This window comes from Anguilla anguilla, chromosome 1 (assembly GCF_013347855.1).
Source record: "Anguilla anguilla isolate fAngAng1 chromosome 1, fAngAng1.pri, whole genome shotgun sequence".
Taxonomy (NCBI): domain Eukaryota; kingdom Metazoa; phylum Chordata; class Actinopteri; order Anguilliformes; family Anguillidae; genus Anguilla; species Anguilla anguilla.
In genome coordinates, this window is record NC_049201.1 from 62,673,851 (window position 1) to 62,693,562 (window position 19,712).

The 19,712-nt window shown below is 37.0% G+C and overlaps 1 protein-coding gene and 1 long non-coding RNA gene across 8 annotated transcripts in view; one reads left to right on the forward strand and one right to left on the reverse strand.

The window, feature by feature from the left end:
- Nucleotides 1-2,523: 2,523 nt before the first annotated feature.
- LOC118224013 lies at nt 2,524-19,019 on the forward strand. Its single transcript, XR_004764548.1, has 3 exons — nt 2,524-2,801; nt 3,172-3,225; nt 18,883-19,019. It is a non-coding gene; the product is annotated as an uncharacterized LOC118224013 (long non-coding RNA).
- LOC118223946 (histone deacetylase 9-like) overlaps nt 5,329-19,712 on the reverse strand; it is a 123,991-nt gene continuing 109,607 nt past the window's right edge. For all 7 annotated transcript variants that reach the window (XM_035411080.1, XM_035411089.1, XM_035411056.1 and 4 more), the window contains 4 exons: nt 18,871-19,004; nt 14,896-14,980; nt 14,166-14,319; nt 5,329-10,968 (listed from right to left, as the gene is read on the reverse strand). In XM_035411080.1, coding sequence (XP_035266971.1) covers nt 10,929-10,968; nt 14,166-14,319; nt 14,896-14,980; nt 18,871-19,004 — 413 coding nt within the window. In that variant the 3' untranslated portion in view covers nt 5,329-10,928. The remainder of the gene's footprint in view (nt 10,969-14,165; nt 14,320-14,895; nt 14,981-18,870; nt 19,005-19,712) is intronic.

Sequence of the window (19,712 nt, forward strand, 5' to 3'; positions counted from 1 at the left end):
GTGGCTTAGTTTTGAAATCCGTACTGTAGGCGCAAAAAATGTTTGGGTTGTCGTTTCATTGGCGAAAATTAGTGGGACATGTTGTGTTTTAAAACTTTTATAACACTTATTTCTGTATGGCAGTTTAGAAAAAGTAGGCAACGAGAACAATTCCGGCGGTCATTTCATGCTTATCAAAGGCGCGAAGCAAATTTGGTATTTTGAAGGCGCTCGGGTATCAGTAGCTACATGATGAATATGTTACTTTGGCATTGTTTTGTGATATCCACATACAAAATTGTGGTCGGTGGTTTTAAAGACACCATTTTATGTAAATCTGGCGTGTTAAGCCTAAATAATGTACGTATGTTCTAGTGTTTTACACTTTCAGTACAGTGCCTTTATTTGGATTCATGCGGTGTCTGAAATGTCAAGAGTGTTGAATTCCTTTATATATCTGTAATTCGACCTGCAGTATAGTTTGTTATGCTGTATGAAGGGCCGTGTAGATTGTATCACGTGATTGTTTAAAAATGGGGATTACATTTACAGAGGGTTCAACAGTGCATTTTTAACAACATATGTGATGTGCAGCATCACATATGATCCAAATATTATTTCAAATATACTACCGATATACTACCACTTTTGTGTTACTTTCACCACATTTTGTGTCAACGTTTCTACATTTGTGTTACAAATATACAATTTGTGTTACAAATAGCGACTTCTTTTAACACTGACTGTGTTGAAAGTAAAACAAAATGTGTTGCTCTTAATTAGATATGAAAGTGTCTCAAAAATGAGATGTTATATGTTGTTTTTTACATTTATGTTGCGAGTGTGTTGTTGCTCTTACTACTAATAACAATGAACATCATTTTACGTAGTACACAAAATTGTTTTATGACGGAGGTTTATTATTCTTATTCTTATTATTATTATTAGTAGTAGTAGTAGTAGTAGTAGTAGTAGTAGTAGTAGCAGCAGCAGTAGTAGCAGTACCCGTAGTGGTTGCTGTTGCTCTACGCGTAGAGGAATATGAAATGTTGATGAAAAAATATATATATTACTATTTGTCTAGTTTTTTGTTATTGCAAGTTTATTATTATTATTATTATTATTATTATTATTATTATTATTATTATTATTATTATGCTATTGTTGTAGTGGTGGCCGTGGTAGCTAGTAATAGCAGTGGTAAAATATAGCTTCATTATTGCTCCGTTACACATCTGTTCTTCCCAACATAGGGTAAGGTGTTGAACAGCTTAGCGCATCAAAGTTTCATTCATATGTTAAAAGATTTGAATAATGCATTTTATTTTCATTTGGTGTTAACTTGTAACAGTATATAATGCAATATATAATGCAAAACTGCAAAAAACTATTTAATTTAGGATTATTTCTTTATTAATGAGCATTCTTTCTCTAGTTAAATCTTTTTCCTAGTTAACGTGAACAGGAACAGCTCCATACCGATATTTCCGGTATCACTTACGTGAACATATTTAATTATTTATTGCGTTGCACACAGTCTGGTTTAATATAGTTTTGAATCAATGTTTGATGTAAATGTTGTTTAGAGAGTGCAAACAAATCAGCTTGCTAGTCTATCAAAAGATTTAGGTTGAATACAGTTTCAAGAATTTGACAGATGTCAGCCAGTGTTTGTTGGATGCATTTACACTGGTTTAAAATTAGGTCTGGAAAAGTGTTTTGGACAATCTTGCCCTCTTAAATCCATTTGAATCAAAGCACAAGCCCGTTTGAAGGAGGTGTGTAATTGGGGTTTCGACATGTATGACATTCCCAGATGTCTTTGAAATGGTAGGCCCGTTAAGCAGGTCGTTGGAGGGCGGGACGGGTTAAAATCACTTGTACGCAGTTGTCATGGCCTGAACAATTTAAAAAAGATAAGAATGTTGTAATTGGGGGATGGATGATATCGGCTCCTTTTAAACTCACTTGCCCTCTTCTCTCACTCAAAAGCACACGCACATAGGCTACAGACGCGTACACACACACACACACACACACACACACTATGGTAAACTACGGTTTAATACAAGTCAAATTAACTATTCGATTTACACACCTGTTTTCGAAAATAATAAATTAACAGAATGACAGGCGGCACAATTAAATACCAAATGGTGTATAGTGCACTTAAATTGTTGAGATAACAAAATGGAGAAAACTATTCTGTATTAATATGTGTATTTTTTGGCAAGGTCGAAGGTTACACAAAATGTTTTTCATGGTAAACAGACGTATTTAAAATGCAATATTACAGACTATATATGAGACACAAGTAGGCCTAATGTTTATTCTGTAGCTCACGAGATTTCAGCTGGTTCGTCTGTGTAATATAACCATGGTACTAAGTATGACTTCCTATTAGCTGAAGGATTTTGGCATGTGAAAAGTTGCTGCGGCACCTGAATGAAACTTATTTTGACCAGATGTTAGTATTTCTCTAAAGCGTCACGTGAAATGAACAGATGTTCAGCAGTAGTATGGACACGCCTTCATACGTTCTCCTTGAAAAGAGCTTGAAATAAGTTTTTTGGACATAAATCATCTGCTATATTAGGCTCTTCAAAAGAAAGAGGAAAGACTAGATCGATGATTTTGGTACATTTCCTTAAATATGGATTTGTTTGAACCGTCCTTCGAGTGCACCGGTCCTCATTTGGAAAAGGCAAAGCAATACGTTGGCTTCTACAGAGCAGAAATGTGATGAAGAGCAAAAAAGGGAAATGCCATGTCATTTTCAAGGGCGGAAAGGCACTCTTCGAGTGATATGGACTTGACGTTAGGTAAATATTGATATCACGGATTACTTTCACCTTGCAATTTGTAGCCTGTGATATATAGGCTACTGCACGATACACAGCCATGTCGCGTTAGTTATTTTGCAAATGTATCTGAAATTAAATCACAAATCATTGTTAATAAGTACAAATATAAAGAAACTGTTTTTTTTTCATAATTAGTAGCACTTTAAACTCGATTTTTGTTTTGTAGGTATCGATGACATCCAGCCTATCTATCTATCTATTTATCTTAGAAACACACATAACAATGTATTAAATCAAATAAATAAGGCCCAGTATTCATAAGACAACCGATTGTCGGATGAGTATATGATCTCTTGCGTTTAAATGTGAAATGTGTTTTTCTTTTCAGATTTTGTTTCTTCATCGGAAAAGTATGGAATCAAGGCACTAAGTCATCTGAAAGGTAAGAGCAAGGAATTGGCTGACTAAAAGTATAGCGCGCTCACCCTACAAAGGCCTTACGTAGTAGGCCTTGTTTACGTGGCCTAGCCAAGTGATAAAATATAACTAGGTCTAATGAAATGGCATACATTATGATGTAAATGTTCATCTGAACCACCGAGAATAAAACCGCTTTAATTCAGCGTGTTCATGGAGAAATGTTTTGTGCAGGAAGTCAGTGTTTTCATTAACCAACAAACACAAGAAGGTTGTCATGAAACTGTTAGCTGTGAATATAACACATCGTACGCCGTTTCAACCTTTATTTGCCTTATACAGGCTACCGCCCTTGATTTGGATTGTTATGAGAAATTATGAAAAAGGAGTCCTATGTTGTATGAACTTGAACTTCTGGAAATCTGGATTATACAATAGCGGAATGTTTGCATTGCCCGAGATTCAGTTAATTTATGAATTACGCACAATCCATTAAAAAACACGATACAGCAAAATAAGAGAGACTATGCAGAATAAATCCCCCATGTAAAAATGACTGTAACTGTGATGCCATGGTTTTGAGGCGAAGAATGTCACATTGTCAGCAGCTGTGCTTCTGACGGACAATTATAGGGAAATTCCTCTTCCTAACCAAAACCTCATGCAGTCGCGCAGTTGAAAAATGGCGCAATTCCAAATATGTCATTGCAACAACGTAACAATGCAATTGTCTTACAACTGAGCGTTCACGGTATCATTTATTTCGTATTGCAATTTCGCGTTCTAAAAGATCAGTCTTTGAAGTTAACGGTTCAGGCTGGACGTATAATGGATATCGATACAGCCATTCGATTGGAAATTCCTTCAGGAAGATATTAGTAAAAGGACGCTTCGTGGCCATACCAGTCGCAAATCCATTACCTCGCAGCTCTGCAAGAATCACGTTACATATGAAACCTACTTTAAAATGTTATATTGATGAAATAAAAACATCTATATTATTAATATTATTATTATTATTATTGTTATTGTAACCATCATCAACAACAACGATAACAATATATATATATATATATATATATATAATAATCGCTCATTTGTTTTTATCGTAGTATTGCTTTTGAAGTACCACATGCTGAATTTTTGAAAGTTTGTATTTGCATGGTTAATTAAATTAAAGGTTACAACACTTGCAGTAAAGGGAGTTATAAAGGCAATTGTTTACTAGAACGTGTCTAATATAATGTATGTTGCGTATTGAATTTGCTCTCCCGCAAGAAAAAGGACTTGGTCAAGTAGACAGTTTGAGAATGGCCCAAGCCTGCCAACAGGTGCTTCTTCGTCATGGTCTTTTTTAAACCCTCGGTTCAACGTAGCCTACATTTCAGATGTGTTTATTTATCGTGTACTTTGCCTGAAATAATGGCCAGCCTAGTTTATCGAAATGTATTGTCCTTCTTTTACGAATGATTTCAACCTTTAATTAATTAAATGAGAAGTTTTAATTATACCTTTGAATTTTTTAACATAGTTATTAAATATACCATTAGAATTGGTATCACGTGTTTCCAACGCATTCTGGCGCAACTGAGGAAAAGTACATTGTTTCAGCTGAAATTCAAAGCCTATTGTAAAACGTGAACATACATCTTTTCATTTTAACACTTTTGACAAAGCATTGTAAAATTTCTGATGACAGGATTCTCGAAAGAGGGACTGCATACTACTAACTATAAACACAATTATTCAAAGACAAACAAGGGTTATTTTTTATTGAGTGCAGGCTTTCATTTTAATGAAAAAATGCTCGTATATAATGTTTAAAGAAGTTAAAAGGCTTCTGTTACTGCGCATTTTGCACCATCATATAAAAGGATCGAGTGGAAAAGGCACATGTATTTGAATTTGAGGCACATTTTGCTCTGTTTTCAAATAATATTTGAAACTGCTTAGCATTTATTTGAGAATTACCTGTAAAATGAATTCTTAGAAAAATAAATCTTTTTTTCTTTTTAGAAGATTTTTAAAATGATTTATCTAAATCCTGTAAAAGTCGTGGTAGAGTAGTTAAGTAGCCTTCATCTGATTAACTGTTGTAACTTAGGGACAAAAAACTCTTTAATTCAGATTTTCATTAGTGGATAATAATCTTTTTTCAGACCAAAGCTGATTTATTACAATGTAGCCAAAAGTCAAACACTCACAAGAGAGAACAACAGGCTATGATAGACAGTGAATAAGTGGAAAGTTAGCATTGAGTACAACAAAACACACCACTCCATTATAATTACATTGGTATTATTTACACATATAGACTGTTTATCTACATAGTTTCACTTTTACAAGAATATCTTTAAAAAAAAGTTGTTTATTGTTCTTTACTGCATCTCAATGTAAATAGGGATAGCATGGTTGATCATATTATTCTAAACAGGTTTTCAGTACAGTGAAAGTAACATAATAATGTAATAATCGGACAAGAAAAAGGATTTTGGAAAATGAAAAGGGAAAACTGCAAAAAGTTCCCCCACTAAAGAGGCATTTGACCTAATAACGTTTCCTGCTTGCCAATTGTAGGCCTTTCAACTTTTCAGTCTCAAAAGAAGGGCCATTCAGATTATTCTGATAACACACACACATGTCTGAAAAGCCACCAAATAGTTAGAAAAATTATTTTGGCCTGGATTCAGTCAATATCTTGAACTTTGACTCAGAGCCAGAACGCACGTCTCTGTTTTTTCTTCCCCAAACTAGTTTGCTAAATTCTGTGATCAGTAGGATTAAATCATCAAACTGGCCTTCAATAAAGTGATGCCATATATGCATAAATTAGTAAAATAAAGTTAACAATTGAATCCAGCCTATGATTTGTTGCATTATTGCTAGCAGTAGTCTGGACCCATCTAGGGAAAAACTACTCTCAGGGAAAGACTGAATATTACTAAAATGTACTTTGGCCTTAATTTCATCCAGGTGTCTAAGGTTCTTATTTAAAATTTATTAATTCCAGTGTTCACCAAACACAAAATGCCTAATGTTTCATAAGTTATAAACAAAAATGGTAAGACCTTTTAAGTCTTGTAATTTCTAGTTCAGGACCTTGCATGATGGGGTTAGATACAACCTGGCACCTCCCAACCAGATACAGAAATACACTTTATGACTTTGTATAGGGTGAACCTCTCTCCATATCTTCATAAGATCCCTATAACTCAAGGCAGGCTTATAAATATTGGGCTCCTCCTTGACTATATGCATTTGCTTTATTTGAAGATATAATTAAATATAGTTTGATAGACAGTCTGTTTCCTGCCTCTCACCCAATGCAGACTGGGATAGGCTCTAGCACCCCCCCTGACCCTGACCAGGATAAGCGGGTATAGATAATGGATGGATGGATAGACAGACTGTGCATAGACACAGAATATGATAGTAAGAGCCAATCCTGTCAGAATGGAAACTGACTAAGCTAATTGTTTCTAGATAAGAAATATGTTCCTATAGGTTATCCTACTGTAATTCAAGGGGAGCCCCATGAACTGTAATGTACTTTGAAAGCATTTGATCCAACTGCAGTCTTGCATTTAACACACTCTAATTGATAATTACTTTTGGCAACATGAGTTTGTTACTCAATGCTTTGGTCAAAGTGCAAAAACGTCTCCTTTTTGTTCATACATTCAGAGGGCAAAGAAGTCATATGAATTGATGGTTTTCAACATACAGTTAATGATAAAGATGCTCTGAACAAATACACATTAATAATTTGGAACATACATGAAGATGTTTTGGCAAATATACTGCAATTGAAATCATAGCAGGTATAACCAGATGTTTTACTTCATAATGCAATTTTATATTCTGGAATATGTGTTTTGCAACCCTATAGAACGAACTGTCTTCTCAAAGTCTCAAAGCACTTATACCAACTCGGAGGCATCTAAACCAAAAACAAAATTATAATGAATTATTCATGAATTCCTCCTATTGGTTGACTCTTATTTGGAACAGATGTGTCCAGTTTACCCTGGAGAGCTTCATTTGGCTCTTTGCTTGGAAAGTAGCAACAAATAAACAGTGATGTCACACAGAAATGATCAATTTGACTGTGTGCAGTTTTCAGGTAAATTAGCCAATGATGAAACTGCTGTTGTCTTTTCCCTGAACTGTTTTCTTTTAGTTTTCATTGACTTATGTATTTGACTATTGGAACCCATCACCTTATAAAGCATAATACATCCACTGTCCCTTTGGTTTATCATTTGAGTGCAAATTAGAACAATCATTATGATTACATTTGAACTACTATGACATGAAAGGAACGATCTGCCGATTTTCTTTAAAGCAAGTTTGCAATTGGACAGTCACACATTTTATAGTAGAACCACCAATAATAGTGTTTATTTAAAAAGATGTAATACTCTTTGCCAGACAACGCAGGTATCTATGGACTATCTGCATCAGTTACAATAGATTATTTTGGTAAAGTTGTTGTACACAGATAGGCAGATAGTCTATCACAAATATTCAGATATATCACAGTAATTTATATCTCTTTGTACCAAAAATGACCTGTATATGGATTTACACTGGCAAATATGCAAAGATGTCCTGGTCCATTGTGATTAGCACTTAAAGTCCTCCAATGTATTCTTCCTCTATGTTATCTTAGATGCTAGGAAGGGGCATTCAGTCCAAAGAGTTCAGTGCTTTGTCGTTCACATAAAATTTCTGGAATCCTTAAACATATGATGATGTGTAAGGAAGAATTATGTGACTGGAAAAAACAGCAATTCTTGATTAAATTTAATTTCTTAAACTAAGGAGAAAGGATATAGTGGATAGACTGATTGATTACAATGATTAATATTATTATTGTAATACTAATCTTTTAGTAATTAAATAAGGTGCTAACAGAAAACCGTTAACAACCTCCTTCATGGCCCTTCTCAGTCACCGTCCATTTATACAATTGGATATGTGCTGTACCAATTCAAATTAAGTACCTTTCCAGCTAAAAGGTAACCTCTCAAGAAAAATGGGGAAGTTAGAACCCAGTTAGATTCATATTTGGTTGTTAGATAATTTTATCAGGTGAGCTTTCCTCAAGCAGTCTTTATTTTTTATAAAATGGTCTCAGAGAAATGTTTGATGCATGTTACATACATATTTACTGGTAATTTCCCCTGGCCGTTTCACATAATAAAAATTACTCCTCAGGGAGGGATGTGTCTAACCTTTTCAGTATTTAAAAAAAAATATTGATTTGTTGAACATTTGTTTAGCAAATGTTTCAGTAAAATTGACATGAATATGGACAATATGAGACCATTCCTATAATGTTTTTTTGAAATGACTTAAAAATAACATTCAAGGAACATCAGGGAAACTGGACAAATGTATACCTTGTTTTCCAGGAAAGTTCTGGAAACCCTGAATTTAAGAGGATAGCTCAATGATACAAAATGTGACACATCCATAATTTTGATGTGCAAATTTCTGCTTACAAGTTCATACCCCAACCACCTCAACCACTGTGTCACACTGCTAACAGTTGGTATCCATATGAATGAAATTGTTGAGGCAGGTGGAGGCTCTACTGAACACCACAGAGCCTTCAAGGCATTGGTGTAGCAGCGCTATTGCCCAAGATGCTGTGTTCAGGTAATGATAGTAGTGCATGTACTATAATGTGCAGTGGTGGCATTTTACCACTCCAGTGGCAAAAATGAAAACACCAGATGAACCCCATTCTCCTTCAAAACGTTTAACAAATGCCACCAGTGACCACACCAGCCCCCCTCACGCTCACTCTTAAAGAAACGCGGACAACTTTTCATAGAATGAAAATGACAGTCAGGTACTGCACCTGACAAGCCATCACACACCCTCTGGTTACTTCCAGTACTCGTATAGGTGATTTGTCAAGCTAACTGCAGATGTACCGCAGCTAGGTTTACCTCGTAGACTTAGCTGTAATGTGTGAGTTGCCAGTTTTTACTTCTTTTGGACTCGATCACAATGCACTACCAAATCTCTGACAGTGCACGCTAATAAAATCACTTTCAGGGACAAACTAATGCCGAACAGAGCTTCATTCCTTCAAAGTGAACTAGTCACATCTGAAATATACCATCATGGAAGGAAAAGAAAAAAGAGTAGTCTTGGAGTTACTGTAACTAAAATGTTTGTTATGAATGTGTAACCCACTGAAGAAATTCCTATTGTTCAGTTTTTACTTAATGTTATATTGTTAAAAACTGTTTACATTTGAATAAAAAGGAACATGTATATAATTTCTTCATTAAAAATGTAAAACAGAACATGGGCTGTAGCTACTCATAATTTCATGGAATTTCAACCCTTCTTCTTTACTGCAACCAGCTCTCCTATGTTTTCATCATCTCCTGTCTTTTCAGTTGGTAGGCCTACATAGATTCTATTGCAGCTTTTATCTTATTCTTCAAAGGTTCTACTTGGAGAATATAGTATAGACTTTGGATAAATAAGGCCAATCCCAACACCCCCCACCCCCCCAAAAGAAAAATTGTACGGACACATGATCATATATGCCCCATCCTATGTCTTCCTCACTGGTTTCACATTTCATCATTCAATTATCTGAGGAGTTGCGCTTTATGAAATGCAACAACTGACCCTGCGGCATGCCCACATGCCAAAAAAATACTGCCTGTGCTGATGACAAAAGAGAAATCTATAATTTTATTTGAGTGAGATCTTTTCATCTTTGATTTACCGGTCTCCGTTCGCCCTAACTGGAACCACATTGTTTGATCTTTCATATCGTCGTAACCTTTGAGCAAAGCTTGTTCTAGTTATGGCTCCCTTCAGATTTGTGAACAGGCATGCGATGCTCTTCTGTTTCGGGTTCAACGTGCCGCTTTCAAGCTGCTTGGGGGTGGGGGGAGGTTTGGGGGTGGCGAGGCGGCTGCGTAACAAACACAGGAACATTGTAAATTAGAACCATTTCAATGCCATTAAACAGCCTTCTTCATAGTTATGTTAGTTTTTAAAGAGGCATTGGAACTGTTGGAGAATCTTCAACATAATTGCTTTCATTGAGGGGAAATCGTTCATGTGTCACTCCTGAAGAAATAGCACTTCATTGATTGTTGTGTTACTCACAATTATGGAGTTGGCTAGTTTAGATCTTGAAAACCCCATTGGCATCCAAGGATAAATGGTTATAAGCATGGCGTATAATTTCCTGCCCAGTGAAGGCCCTCTTGGCTAGATATTTTTGTGTGAGTACAAATGTAACTAGAAAAATAGTAAGTCACCTCCATCACTTTGTAGTTACAAAAGACTAGCATGCTCTTTCAAAATGCTTTCATAAGAAAAAAATTGGAGAAAGTGCCTCCATGATATCTAAAATGATCTGAAAATTTGAAAAGGTGTTTTGTATACTTAAAAAAACAAACATATGAAACAAAATATCTGGAGCCATGTGTCAGCATTTCACCACGATGAAAGACATATTCCTAATCGAGAGCGACTCTGCGCTTGAAATAGCATCCCAAAAAATGACGAGAGCCAGAGTTCTGCTTTCATATGTGTTCAAGGAACAAGTGAAATGAGTCCTGCGCCCCGTGTTTACGTTCCGTGCGATGTGCGCCACCCAGGCAGTAGACAAGACACGGATCAGGGTGCCTTCTGGGGATACACAATGATGTCACAGACAGGAAATGGCTGGGAAGACTTGGCACTTCACAGAACTGGCTCCTCGTCCATTGGCTCAGGGGCAGCCCTGTGAAAATAAACAGGCAATCAGAACGCGGTGCAAGAGTACACAATGACATTGTAGAGTTTCATGGATAATAAAAGCTGATTTTTCACTTCTGTGTGATGTTTATTTGTGTTATCCAGTTGTCCATAAATAGAGGCCCTTTTGCAGGAAGTATAAACACACATCAAGTGGAAAAACAGTTTAAATCCAAAGCGATGATTTCAAATGTTCCTGTTTACGTTTAAGCATGTTTGAATGGCTGTATATTTAACAAAAAAGTTATGGTTTGAAAAAGAAAGGAGAAAAGATTATTTTCTAAGGGGATAGAAAAAGAAAGTATCCTGGTAGAATGTAAACTATTTTACTTTCATGGAAGTTCAGCTCATTTTGCTGTGAAATCGTACACTGGTTTATCCCGCCAGACATCTCCTGCACATGTGGCTATGGTTGGAATGCATTTTTAAATCATATCTAGTCAAAGGAAAGCTGTAAACTATACATTTTTGAATTAAGCTACACCAAAAATAGCTCTGTTATATTTTACTGAGCGTGTGCTTCAAGCGCTGCCAGGGAAATCTGATATGCTGAAAACCACAGTAGCTTTGGTGTGTTGCTCAATAAACACGTGTAGATAGATATAGATTTGCAGAAGTCGCATGCATAAAGGGAGCATTCTCACTTTGAAAGTGTCCCCCCACACACTGCAAGCAGGTTCTACTTTTCCAGGGTTTAAACAAAGTGGAAAGCAGAGCACTAATTCAATAAAAATACAGGGAATGGTGGTTTTGCATTTAAACACTTCTGTTTAAGTAAATAAAATTATTTGCTTTAGAGGTGAAAGCTTCCAGAATGTGAAAAGAAAAAGGCTATGGTGAGGCGAAATCTCTATAATAAATCCTATACTAATCCACACAAATGGGGAAACCAGATTTGATATGGACTCCATTTTAATAATGCAACAATGAACAACGGTATGTCTGGAACTTCAGATTACCAAGCTATGGTTACTTGCCAAATGTAAATAAATTAATTAACTAAATTTAAAAATAGGGTATCGCATAGAGCATCATGTCCAGCCAACCAAATAATGTGCAGAAAGCCAGAACTTTGTTTCCCTTCACAGGGCATGTTCAGCTGCACAGCCATCGCACCACAGTACTGCCCATCTTTTGCAACAGGCACAGACATACTGCAGCCACCCACAGTTGGACAGGAGTCTAGCCTGGATTCAATCAACATTTGTCCTTAACTTTGACAATTAAATTCTAGTGTTTGTTTTTTTCACAGGCAGAGTTTGGCAACTTCAGATCATTAAAATTTACCTGCCAAATTGTGTTTGTGAAAAACAAAACAAATGCTCTTAATTTAAGGGCAAAGGTTAATTGAACCCAGGGTATTGAGAGATGATACAGGTAAGAGCCTGCTGACTGAATCACTCCCTCCATAGGAAATGCTATGGCTGGGTGTTGCATTATGGGACACACAGCCAGAGTTGGAATTCCTTTTCAGCGAGTAATTCTGGCCAGTGGGAAACATCCCTTCACTAAGAAGCCATTCCTTAGCTGGATATGCCTCCATAGCCATTTGTTATTTTATTTACAATTTTGTTGTACCACATATAATAATAGTATTTGCAAAATTATTGTAGATTACATGGGCCAATTATAGCAGAATGACATTTTAAAACGAAGAATATAGCAATACAAAGTTAGAAGCTCCCATAAACTAAAATCTGGCCACATTATTAAAGTAAAAATTATAGACATCCTGTGTACAGTAGCTAGAAATACATTGTCATTAGCATTTTATTTTTTAATCAAAATCTAGCCCTTTCGGAAAAGCAGAAACCTGGGTTTCTGGTTGCACTGCTGGATAGATGTTAAATGGGATAGCCACTTAATTATGTTGAATCATTCAGCCTTTAATTAAGTTTTGTCAATGTTTGCACAAGCAATTTGTAGAGCAGTCTTTGGCTTAGATCATTTCATTGCTGTAAAGTGTTAACATTACTGTGTCTACATTCAGCTATGTGCTGTAGAGAGAAAATCTAAAGTAATTATGCCCCACATAATGTGCTGTGTGACCTTTGAAAAGATTCTTTATGAATGTAGTCAGACTTTTAAGGCATGATCTTAAAAAGTCTAATCGATTGGGCTGGATTTTGTCCTTTTCAAACAGAACAAATGTAATTACTTATTTATAACACTTACTGGCTGCACATATTATTAATGCATGCAGTACAGGGCATTTTTTTAACAAATCAAAGTCCTGGATTCAAACAACTGTTGTTCTTAACTTTGGCTAACAATTAAATTAATGTGCTATCATGTATCTTCACAAATAGAATTTGTCTATTTAGTAATCACCAACCTCAATTCACCAAATTGTTTTTGTGAAGCAATTACACTTTATTAGTGAAAGTAAATCGAATATTGACTCAGTCTATATCCATACTATCATATACTGATTCTACTGTATATCTGATTAGCCCCAAACCAATTGCCTTCAATTACATTTTCATAGTATAACTAGAGTTTTTTTTTTTTTTATGAAAGTAACTTATAGTTGACCTTTTAGTGAAAACTGTTTTTGGTTTTGTTTAGTCATGTGACAGGATGTGAGCGTTCCCGTGCTGTGTGGCAACCTCTCGGTTAAGTGATCCCCTCATGGTGAGAAATGCCCTCTTATAAATACAAAGTAATGTCTATAACGCGCAAGTATCGTTAAACATCTGTGTCAGTCAGAAAAATGCTGAGTGTGTATCAAAACACTATTTGTATCAAATCACTGCCGAATACATGATAATATTGTTTTCACCTTTTGATTCAAAACATTTGGTACTGTGGGTATTAGAAGACTTATTCAATCAAGTGCAGACAGCAGCAACGGAGAAACAGAGTAGTCCAGAGTAAGTGATATAGAGAGTGTTCGGTAACATGGTCTCGCGCATATTAACACATGCAGAGACCAAAGACATTCTGCCTGGATCTGAACCAGACCTGAATGGCAACATTCTGGGCCCAAGCCTGCTCAGGTGTCAGGTATTTGGATTCAAATGGACTTCTAATTTCAGGACTTCTGCTCATGCACCTATGTTTACACCTATGCTTGTGGATATTGACATTGTAGATTTTTTGTCAGACTACCCTATCCATGCCTATGCTATTTCTGTTTTCGAAAACATAATAAACTTGACTAGAACCAGCTTTGTGTCTTACCTGACTTCTTCTGGTTTTGATGAAAGGTTCACATCGACCGAGAGCAGTGACATTGCTCTGACAGCTTCTGTCTCATCCTTCTCCTGACTCAAGGCCTCGGCAAGTGATAGGTCAACAGTAGGGGAATACCTTTTTAGGCATTTCCAGTGCTTACCTAAAACACAGGACACAAATGTGTACTAATAGCAATACTGCTGCTGCTGCTGCTACTATTACCATTGTTTTTGTATTGATGAATCATAGATGAATCACAGTTTCATACTCAAAGGGAATTTGGGAATGGAGCAGCAGTGTGGTTTAATATTTCGGGAACTGAGCATGTAACCGAAAGGTTGCGGGTTCAGTTTCCAGGTAAGGCACGGCTGTTGCAGCCTTGACTAAAATACTTTAGTCAAGTATTTTAGTCAAGCAAATAATCAGCAAACATCCAGCTGTATGAATGGATACTATGTTAAATTGCAAAAGCTGGATCTGGATAAGAGCATCTACTAAATGTCTGAAATGCAGTTTGGTGAATTATAATATGTAACACAATGTACAATAGCTCAGTCACAAAGAATGAATAGAACAAGCCCTTGTTTTTTAAACCACACTTGCTACCGTGTAGTACTATATTTTTCATACTGCATATGAAGAGGGGTTTTACTGCATTCAGTATTTATGCATCTACTGGAAAGGCCTCCTCCTTAATCATGGTTAGATCTCTTAAAGGAAGCAAGGGCGCACTCACTGTGAACTTGGATGGTTTTCGTAATGGAGGTCACGCCGTTTGCGTTCGGTTTTGCGTGGAGAACGTCCTCAGAGAGGGGCTCCAGCTGAAAAGCGATACAAGCAGAAATAGCGAGACCTCAATATCAGGATCAAACCCGAAGGCGTTCTGGAAAACAGGAGACTGGTGGAGCATGCGTGCTCAAACAGGCGTTTGCGTGCACACACACACACACACACACACACACACGTAACCCCTAAACATTCTGATTATTCAAAGAGGCCCTCCTAGCCATTGAAAGGAAGAACAGTAAATAGACTTCATCTGTGTTCCATGTGTAAAACGGGATAGAGGGTAAAGTGATGGATAGGATGGACAGGATATCTGTACAGCTGTTTTGAGTGTTTGGGATCCTTTTCTCTTTTTCTCCTTCTTTGTAATGGTCAGTGAAAGTGGAGGAATTTGAATGACTAAATCCTTTGCTTCTTTCGTTGTTGACTATAACTGCTACATGATTCACTGTTGAGAAGATCTCTCTGAATTTTGTACAGTGGCCTGTAAGTGATTTGAACAAATCCCCCAAAACCAAAAACAAAACATTAATGACTAAAGACTGATAACGTCAGTTTACAATCAATTATATATCATTGGTATTGCACTCCCTTGCCAGCACAATGGTCACTAGGGCCACAACATCAGCCCTATCCTCTCCCCCCTCGGGGTAATTAGCCTTCAGTGACACCCCCACCTGCCCTCCCTGGGGGGTGGACTCTCACCGGGTGCTAAGCCCCGTGCCTTAATTAACCTGTGTCTGCTGGGACCCGTGCCACAAAGCCATGCAGTGTCCCCCTGTCCCACAGACAGAATCAGAGTGTTGTTCCTCAGCATTACAATGATTCCCTTCTTCCTTTCCGGGCACGTATGGAGACTTAATTTGGACTAATTCTGCCTAATCTCCAGCACCCAGGGGCCACCACGGCCCAGCCTCTCTGTGTTTTATCTCAACTTAACACCCCCACATTCATTCCCTCCAATTGATCATGATCCACTTAAGCATACGAGGCTCGCTCTTTATATGCTCGACAACGGAACAATGTTTCATTTATGAGCAATGCAACTCAGCGGCTTCATCCAATTCATCTGGACCTGTAGTGTCAGGGTAGAAGTTAGGAACCTTTAGAAATTGTTTGATGTTTTTTGAGTGAGGGTTTTCTTTTACTGTCAACAAATGTTTGTGTGGTATACAATTTTATACAAAATAAATAATACAAAAGTAATATACATTTTCTTAACTTAATCATTAGCAAAGAAAAGACATGTATTATTGGAAGAACAAGGTCTCGTAAACAGAACATGGGGTTAAATACGGAAATGCTTTATCAAACCTAGGTAAGCAAATCTGACATATTTAGTGATAGTTACAGCCCAACTTTAATATGTCACCTATAACTGTTGGATTATGAATTTTAACTTTTGTAGTTTATGATATCAGTGCTCTGCCAAGTTCATTTTTTTTCTGGCAGTTCACTTCATACAAAATTATGTTTAATTCTTCATGCATATTTATTTTATTTAGAAAAATTTTCCTGACAGAATTCCCACTGCAGCACATTTTAAACACAAGAACTAACTCTGTTTCCTATCAAAACACATTCCACTGAGTCCTTTCCATGCTGTTGCCAGTTGCATGGGTAACAGCAGCCAGTACTCTGGATGGATAAGGACTGCTAACTGATATTTATCCCATTTCCATTGTGTGGCACAGGAAATGGTCCCTGAATTGGTGTATCCACATTTGATCCCAATTTCATTGGCAATACTAACATTCTCTGTTTATTTCTGAACTCTGGGAAATGCTCTGGGCCATTTGTTTAAAGAACATGTCGGATACGTATCCAAATTATTTATACCCATGGAAAGTGCTTGGCTCACATCAAATACCCTAATATGAGTGACCTACTTGGTCCGAGCTTTACTTGAGGTTATATTTTCAATGTTGCTAAGAGTCACTTTTTCGTCATTATAATTTATTATCTTATTTTTTTCTGTAGAACTTTACTATAGAACTTACTTGTCTTCTGTTGTTACACTTATACAAACAATTATCATAACTTACAACTATCCTTGTAGCTCAAGTCCATTTTATTGACAGATAGATGGTTCCCTCATGGTCATGGAAAAAAATATGGAAGAGCTCTTTATCAAAAGCTTTATCAAAACGTATGGCAAATATGGACAGGTCAGTGGGCACAGCAGTGATGACAAGTGGCCAGGAAAAACAATGAATGAGGAGCAGCATTAAACAAAGAACCTGCAAAATGTTTAGGGATTTTAATCCCCAGCACATGAATAAACATGTCTGACAAACTGCAGAGCACTTCTGCACAGCTCTTTTCTGACCTTCGTAATTTGCAGATTTGCAGTGCAATGCAGCCAAAGCAAATCTAGATTCGTTTTAGACGAAAGCCCTGCCACCAACATGTATTTGTAAATCTGAAGACGCAGAAAATTAGTGATAATTGTCGTATTAATCAATGGCAAAAATGGCTTTGATGGGGAACATATTGGCAAGGCTGCAATGTAGTTGTTTGGCCAGCTGTATATGGTGACCAGATGAGAAGTGAATAAAATCAGGACAACTTTGTGATGGGGTGGAGAGTGTGATCACAAACAGGTTGGTGGGGCCATCGGGTGGGGGGGGTTTGAGATTCTAGTTCCACACGGAAGGGGAAGGGGGTGGTTGGTGGGATGGGAGTAGGGAGATTGGGATTATGGACTGGGGGGGGACTTTGAAGTCAAAACCTCACTGGGTACATTGGTTACATTCACTCTAATTCACTCTAATCATTTGGACAAACTTAATGATGCCATTGCCGGGCAAATGCTCATAAATCGGGACATCAGGTCACCGTGACTATGCAGTGCTGAATGGATTAATGGATGTCTTCTCAGTTCTGAGTTTTCTTGAAGTATCTTAATTTCTTGAAATAGAGAATTTATGGTGGAAGTTCAATAGCATCTAGGGTTACTGCATAAAAATGACAACATAAAGAAAATGTTTGATTGGATATACAAGCTATGCGTTACACATTTAGCTAGTATTCATTCTGAAATAGTTTTACCTTTACCTAATAATAATAATAATAATAATTTTGATATTTGAGCACAGTGAAAAAAATTTTTTTGGGATGAAGTGCACACCAAGAAGCAAATGTTCTCAACATGGCAATCCCATGAAAACAACTGGCAAATTCAAGCCTAATTTGTCTTCACTTTCCCACATAATCCGACTATGTATCTTTCAAGGGTTGTCAAACATACAAGGAGTAAAAGGGTTCAATTTAGCTAACTGGATGATGAAGCCACAGTTAGGCAGAAGTAGACTCCTGAAGTCCTATGCTGGTTTAAGTACATTAACAAAGGCTAGTCAGACTTAGGGTCCCTAGACTTATTTGATCCGAGTGCCTGTGAAACAGCTTGCTAGGATGTTATGGGCAGTGATGCGCAGCAGAGCATTGAAATGTCATGTGGCAGGTTTGATTTACTGATTATAGTCTTAAATGCAGACATAAAGGATCTCTCTCCCAAACTGCTCTTCTTATTATTATGGAGTACCATTTTGTTTTTATAAATTCTATAGAATTTACTTGGAACAAAGAGGCTGCAAGTTCAAGTATCAGGGATGGGGCATTGATGTTGCACTATTGAGGCCTGTGTTGCTTCAGTAAATATCTAGGTAAAAGTGAAAATGTAAGCAATGTATTTTTTAATCATTAGGAAAAGTTAAGGACAAACGTTGATCCCAGCCAATCGCAGCCAATGCCAGAGTTGTGTGGATGTGTTGGGTAACTGTGTGATCGCTTGCTTGCACATTGTCACGTATGTTGCGTTTCCCTCATGCATGCTCAGTGTCTGACTGTCACTATCCTGTCGCTGTGCCTGGCCCGAGCAGCGGGAGCCGTCCCTGGCATTGCGCAATGACTCATGCCGCTTTACCTCATTTCCCAGCAGCGCGTTGACGCAGGCCTCTGACGCATCGCATATGGCACCCAGGTCATGTCCCCCTTCCAGTGCCAGGACCACACGTCCCCGGGCCACTTGCATCAGCTGCCGGGTCAGATGACTGAAACCTACGGAGGAAAGGCCATGTCCCATAAGAGTGGGTTGGGGGTTCTGCGCTTGTCCTATTGGACAGAGGATACCCTGGCCATCGTTAGCATTGTTTGTGTTAACAGTGGAGCTGCGAACTTCACAAGAAGCAATTTGCCATAATATACAGTACAATATAATGAATATATGACAGAAGCCATTTTGTATTGCTGCTTTCTTGAACCCTCTTATCTTTGCCCTCAGAAGCACTGTAGAAATCAGATTTGAGAAATTTGGCCAAATAGCTTTTCACAAGAATTACTGACAACTACAAACTTTATATTAATATAAAAAAGATACTGCAGTTTTGATCAAAATTACTAATTATTATTTTTTTAACTGTCATCATTGAAAATAAATTTTGTTTAGCATAAAGTATAAAATTAAGCACTTTATATAAACACATATATGTTTATATATTTTAATTATATCATAGATAGCATACATTTATTGCAAAAGTAGAAAAAATTGTATGTTTTGTAATCAGTTCTTCTGAAAATGTGTCATCCCTATTAATACTTTGCACCTGAGATTCACATGTCTATTGTAATTTAAATAGTAAAAATTACATTGAAGTCTAGTCTTTTAAGTGAACTCAAATTCAATGTGTTCAAATTCAAAAACAGCCTTTTCACTAATATTGTCCTCTATTGTGCCATTCCATGACTTATCTTCTACACATGGGTTAT